A 6,853-nucleotide genomic window follows, 5' to 3' on the forward strand; every position below is an offset into this window, starting at 1 on the left:
AGAAAACTCTGATGTGGACATTTATAACATCTGCACCTATTTTCCCTATTATATCAAACAGAGGTAACAAGCCATATGATTGCAAATATATAATTATGGAGGAAAACTCAGGTTTTCTACAAAAATATTTTAATACATGTTTTATTTTAAAAAAAAATTAAATAAATATTAATAAATACAGAATCAATGAATGATCATTTATAACAAAAACACAAATATTAATATACATAGTACAATTAAATAAACTATTTGGTCCTGAGTCCTTCACATGATGTGCATCATATGTACAAACTAGACACTAGGTTCTGTACAAAATAAAAATTATATAGTCTCATTCCAGAGAAAAAGCTTAGCATTTTTCATTGACTTCATCCAGTGTTAACCCAACATTCACAAATGTGTTTGGCTCAGAAATTTCATAGTCTGCATTTGAAGCCTGTCGTAACTTGTCATTTGAACCATTAAAGTTTTCGGAGAGATCTTCAATGGAACTGGAATAGGCACTGTTGTCATAGCCTAATTTGTTCTTCTGTTGAACTTGTTCTAATATCTGCAGCACCTAAAACCAGATTAATGTAGGTTATACACACCAAGTATCACATTAAAAACAACTTATTATATTGTTTGCAAATCTTCTGTATGTAACATTCATAAAATTAGAATGGACTAGGAACACTTGTAGACAAACAGCTAAAAAGGTATATAGTTGTCTGCCGTTTAAGACCCATAACACAGGGCTTGCTTGTGCACTATTTTTCTATACAATCCGGTTAGCTGGAGCCCAAAAGTTCTGAGGTATGAGACATATATTTTCAATATTTATGTTAGGTACTCACATTACCTAATTATAGTAGGCATTTTGGACCACATCTTTGGTTGCAGCCTAGATTTCCATATAACACGGATATACTGATTAATTGTACTCGTTTATCCATTAGTTCATAAAAGTTTTTTTGATTTAAAAATATAATAATTTCCTTAATAGTTACCTGTGATTTTGGTACAATGCCAACCCGGAAAAATCCAATGTTTCCACTATCAATTTTTGTGCAATCCACCACTGTTGAGGCTATGTTTTCAGGTGATGCCCCATCACAAAGAACTCCATCGACCTGATAATGTACACATCTATTAGGTATTTATTAAATTTCATCAGTTTTCTAAAACTTTACAAATTACATTTTATAAGACAAATACCAATGTATCAAATTCAAACTTACATTATCTCCCAACTTGGCATAGACTTGATTATGATGTGTTGTATCTGCTTCACCAGATGGGTTAGCAGAAGTTACTGCAATAGGACCCACCTATAAAATAATGTAAACATTGGTATTGATACAAATTCAAAAAGTATATTATTTGGGGAAATAAGGTTCCAAATGTGAAACAGGCATGTTAAGTGAAAACAGGTATACGTAGGGCTTAAAGTGCTACTGTCTCCAGAAAACTATGCCTCTAGCACCCCATTTTTGGTCACACCTCTTATCAACTCAGCACCCTAGGCAGCTGTCTAGATTGCTTATATGGCAGGGCCAGAACTGGTACTGTGCATGTAAATAAATTGCCTCACCATATCTATTAAGTGTGTAGTTATAGTGCAGTCTGGTATCCTGATAGCAATGCTTTGGGGGGTGCCAATGTATTTCGATGAGTCTTTGGCTCCCAATACATCAAGCCATGGACCTATGAAAAAAATGTTGGAATAAGACATAAAAAAATAAATTCTGTTTAAATCATTAATGGAGACTAGCAGAACAGTATTTACCTACTCATTTAAACAATAGAATAAAAGTCTTTATGTGACTACACCTACATGTCCTCTTCAGTCACTCCCCTAAAAACATCTCAAGGCAAGTATGAAGTCCATCGCCTAAGGAATGCAGCCTTACATACATGCAACTTTATTTAGTCTAAGTGTGTGGTTTTTATTTTTACAAATTTTACATAAACCATAATGGGAAATGTTGCAGTAATGGCATAACGCTTATAATAGTCACAAAGTTAGTATTATATGTTTACCTCGTGGAATGACCAAGCTGATTGAAGATGGCCAGGCAGCCTGCATGAAGTCCCATAAGAGAGGGCTAAATAAGTGCTTCGCTGGTTCCAATTGCTGCAGGTTAGAAATCCACAGTGACATTGGCCTATCCTGAGCCTGTCGTTTAGTCCTATAGAAAAGCAAAATGCACATAAATGTACAAACTTGAATATCAGAAGAGTTTTTCCCTTTTCATAAAAAAAGAAAAAATATATAAAAATACGAAAACAACTCAAATAAAGAAATCAAACGTAACATCTGGTTACAAAGGCTAATGTTACTTGTGTCTATTAACCACCAAATCAATTTCTACCTTCCCATCTTCCCTCTAAAATATACTTTTTTTAACTAAAAATAACTTTAATGCATACAAATTCAATATAGAATTTGTGTATTTATGCTAAACATGAAAACTGGAATGGTTGCCATGGGGCTTCCCCTTTAGAAGTATCTGGATACAGTAACTACATATTACATACCTGTATGCTTTCTCAACTGCGGCAGGTTGATTGCAGGCTGCCACCAGAACGTACACTGTATCAGTTGGAATGCCACATATACCTCCATTTTTCATTATATCTGAAATAACAGAACAGAGTACCAAATAATAATAATAATAATAATAATAGTACAAAGTCAATATATTATATGAATACTCCTTACAGACTATTGTCTAAAAGCAGATACTTCAGGCCATTTGAAACAGAAAAAAAATATTATGAATGAGGTAGAGATAAGATTTCATTGCTGTAAAGAAAAGTCTTGTCATACTTTTTTTACTAGTATTACTTGGAAAAAAACACCTTTTTTAAAAGAGTCACTCTGTGTTTCAAAACAATTATACAATTTGTTTTACACCTGTATATTATATCTTCTAGACAAACACACTAAATCTTTATTAAGTATATTACCTTAAACACCTAACCCAAGCTAAATTGTATTTAATTATGTGGACAGACAAAAAGAAATGTTTTCAGTAGACATATACGGATTTATGACTAATATAAGGTTCTTTTGCATGACCTTACCTGCAATTTGCCTCACTGAACTGGTCCGTGTTGATATCAGATGTGGGCACTTGGAATTGTGTTTGGAAAAACCACTAATCTTTATAAAAGGGCTGCCAACAGGTATTTGGAAACCTTCAAATGTGCTGTTAAATAGAGCAGCAAGGAAGCTGTAGAAACCAGCTAAGCCAAAAATAATGGTGACAGCAATGTCATAGCCAAGAGGAAGGGCATTCAGAGAATCCAGAAGAAAACTGATAAGAATAAGTTGAAAAGTAAGAGAATAAGCAAGCCATGCTTTTGTGATAAAAAATGTAGTAAATACAATGAAGGTATTAAAGAGAATGAAACAGATAATACCTACAGCAGTGTTGAAACCTCTGTTCATTCCATAGAGACCACCATACCGTGTGATCCCCCAAATAACCCACATGATGCCATAAAGAATAAATGTACTACTCTCAAGAGTCTTTCCACGTGAGAAAGCCACAGATCCACAAATGAGATTATAAAGCCCTCCTGCTGTTACTATCCATGGTAGGACTACAGTAGCAAGATGTGTTGCAGGATTACCTGGCACTGTCATAGCAAATGCTGCAAGGACACTACATGCATAAGCAAGTACCTCAGCATCCACATACTTTGAATAGCCAAGAAAAGGTTCATCTACATCTTTTCCTTGCCGAAGCTTGAAAGACTTTTTGTTCATAAACATTTTCTGGATGATTCCCTCACCAGTTGGAATTTGCGCTAAAGAGTTTAAGTTATAGATTTTAATAAGTACCAGAATTGTGGATGCCACATATATTGCAATATTCACCCCTTGTGACCCTCCATGAAAAAAGGCATGGGGGTTACAGGCCAAAGCAATGCAATATGTAACAAAAAAGAGTAAATATACAGAATCCAGCACATTTTTAATACTTGTAAATATCGATACAGTAAAAAACAGGATGGCAAAAACTACAAAAAGTGGAATAGGGAAAGTTAAATTGCCTGTCTCAAAGAACAGCTGCAATAGGGAGTACCCTTCACAAAACCTTAAAATCGAAAAAAAGGCAAAAGATGTGGCATCAAGCATGTTGTAAGAACGATATGACAAAATGCATATGCCTGTCTGGTAAATGCCTGCAGTCCACAGCCATGCTACTTGGCCGATAAATAAGTTATTTGTAACAAGCAGTAGTCTGCAACCAAAAACACTAGAGGCTACCATGTTCAGAATGAGACAAGTGGCTGAAAATTCTGCTCTGTTGGAAAATTTTGATGGAGCTTGGTCCTTATCTTTTAGTTTAGACAAGTCTGTTCCAGGTAGGTTAATACGCATTTTACTGAGAAAATATAAAACACGACCACTGAAGAAATATACCCCAATTAGTGTAACAATAAGATAATTGCAGGCAATAGCAGAGGTACCAACACTGCTGTTATAGAACAATGCAATTTCATGAATAGATGAAAGAGAAAGCACAAGGGCCATTACAGCAACAACAGCTTCATTTTGAAGTACCCCCACAATTCCAATCATAAGAAGCCCTACAGTAAATGCTGCTAGCCCGGGAACCATGGCATTCTTCATATCAGAGATGTTGATGATCCCATTTCCTGCCAGTATAAAGTTAACTCCTGAGCTGCACCACAAGGCTGAGACAGTCCAGTAAAATGTGACACATAATGAAATGTTTCCATAATGCTTCCTGATTCCTAAATGTGAAAAGCAAGTTTTCAGAATTAATAAAGTACATATGATCCAAGTAATATGATGGACTCAAAATTTGATTCTCTCACAGGTCATCTTATCATGGCTTGGCGATTTATAGCCAACCAAAATAAAAGTTTCCCGCATTGATGTTTTTTTTATATATATATCTTGTATGAACAGTTAAAATAAGGGTGGACTAGTTATTCAAGTATTGAGATACAATAAACCATATGAATATAAGTAATTTGATGTCACTGAACATAACATATTAGCAATATAGTGCTCCAGGGATCAAGGCAGATTTATTCTCTATATTATTATTATTATTATCTTTTATTGATATAGGGACAGCAATTTATGCAGCGCTTAATACAATACATATATTCAAGGGGTATGACAAGACGAGAATTGACAAAGACGAACCGATACATTAGGTGGAGACAGCCCTGCTCGCAAGTTTACAGAAAGGGACCCCAAACTCCTGGTGCCGTATTATATAATCTAGAAATTGCTGTAATCCATTAGTGTGGCATATTGGTGGAGGGAAGCCAGGTGCCTGTCTGGTAAGCCCTTTTGTGTGGCTGAGTGTTGGGTGCCTAGGGGGCCCAACGGCTTTGATCTCGCATTGCCAGTGGTCATTAAAGAGTTAAATATTAGAATCACGCGAGAGAAGATATGATGCACTTATTTATATGTTATAAAGAGTTGTTAGCATCAGTAAATTAGTTATTATTGGTGCTATGGTTAAACAAAACATACAACACTATTTGTATTGAAGTAGGCAATAATGTATTGCAGTCATACCATCACTTCTATCAGCTTTTAACAATTTTTAACAACATAAAACTTTTACACATACATACCTGCGTACACCAAAACAACTGCTAAAATGATGAGCAAGATACCAAGTGCTGAGATGGGGATTAAATTGGCCGCTGAGATAGTGCTGTAGTGATGGATAGCTAACAGCAGTGATCCTAAAACATAATATTTGTTAATATTTACAGTGCAAGAAAACAGTCAACATATACAAACATAAAAGCATCACTTTAAGGTGGAAGCTTCAACGCCCCACTGAATGGGTTAACCTCTTTGGGTAATGGCTATTATAAGGGGTACATGTTGCAAAGCCAATAGGTAAACACCTAGCTTAATTACAGGCCCCATAATTCTCAGTCATCGACTGGCTGAGAATCATGGGAGTTATACTTAAACAACATCTGGAAAGGTATCTATTGGCTACCTTGTTAAAATGCGTGCTGAGCTGGCCTGCCTGCCTACCTGCACTGATAGCCAGGATACCGATGCTGTAATGCAGCGACTCTCCTCTTATCCTGGATTCAGTCATAGCTGTACAGACGGTTAGGCAAAGAGTGAACACTATGCTGTCACCTCTCTCCTTATACAGGAGATTCCAGGTGAAGTCACACCCACAGGCAGTGTATGACATATTACTTTTACTTTATTTCCTCTTCCACTCTTCTAGTTACATTTTCACCAATGTTTTCCTGGTCCAGGCAACACTTTTCTTACATTGTTACCTTGTCACATCATACAATCTATATTAGTAAAATTAAGATATCTGTATCACAAAAAAGCAAAAACTACACACCTGTGTTTCTTTTAATCTCTTTTAGCAAGTGAGGACTATAGCCTATAGCCTAAACCCATTCCCCATCACAATGGAAGTTCTCCGATACTGCTGCCTTAGTAAGAGTGATGAGAGCAGTGGCGTAAATACAGGGTCGCAGCGATGGGGCTGTGTGTGTGTAAAAGAGAGCGTGGATGTGTAATTGTGTGTATGGATGTGTAGGTGTTTGCGTGTGAGCATGTAAGTGGGCTGAGATGGAGTGTGTGTTAGAATGAATGTGTACCTGTGTAATTTGTGTAAGCGTGTTTACACCCCTGGATGAGAGTTCTAGTCTATTGCAAATACATAGAGAAAATATATATATACATAGTATATGTGTATATATATCAAAGTCATGTCCATTTACATTTACTGATTTGGGAAAAGTACTACAATTTATTATCTTTAAAAACCTGCAATGTATTCTACCTCTTCTCATTCTACTGTACTCCCAATATTTCAAATAGCTAAAG

General features: G+C 35.8%; 1 protein-coding gene across 1 annotated transcript; it reads right to left on the minus strand.

The window, feature by feature from the left end:
• Nucleotides 1-349: 349 nt before the first annotated feature.
• On the minus strand, nucleotides 350-6,098 carry LOC149287476 (uncharacterized). The gene is made up of 9 exons (XM_089492821.1): nucleotides 6,032-6,098; nucleotides 5,614-5,727; nucleotides 3,070-4,752; nucleotides 2,521-2,620; nucleotides 2,023-2,171; nucleotides 1,574-1,686; nucleotides 1,221-1,310; nucleotides 990-1,112; nucleotides 350-559 (listed from the first exon to the last, which is right to left on the minus strand). Exons 1-9 carry the CDS (start codon nucleotides 6,096-6,098, stop codon nucleotides 350-352), a joined length of 2,649 nt encoding a protein of 882 aa, XP_089348947.1.
• Between the last annotated feature and the right edge of the window lie 755 nt (nucleotides 6,099-6,853).

This window comes from Sceloporus occidentalis, unplaced genomic scaffold (genome assembly GCF_023333645.1).
Source record: "Sceloporus occidentalis isolate IW3139 unplaced genomic scaffold, rSceOcc1.0.p SCAF_60, whole genome shotgun sequence".
Lineage (NCBI taxonomy): Eukaryota > Metazoa > Chordata > Lepidosauria > Squamata > Phrynosomatidae > Sceloporus > Sceloporus occidentalis.

Bases quoted from the DNA above. Each gene is read 5' to 3' on its own strand.
- LOC149287476 (XM_089492821.1), bottom strand. From the start codon at position 6,098: ATGACTGAATCCAGGATAAGAGGAGAGTCGCTGCATTACAGCATCGGT. The intron at 1,687-2,022 runs GTAAACATATAA...TTTTTTTCATAG, and splicing joins CAGCTTGGTCATTCCACGAG to GTCCATGGCTTGATGTATTG. The intron at 1,113-1,220 runs GTAAGTTTGAAT...GTACATTATCAG, and splicing joins ATGCCAAGTTGGGAGATAAT to GTCGATGGAGTTCTTTGTGA.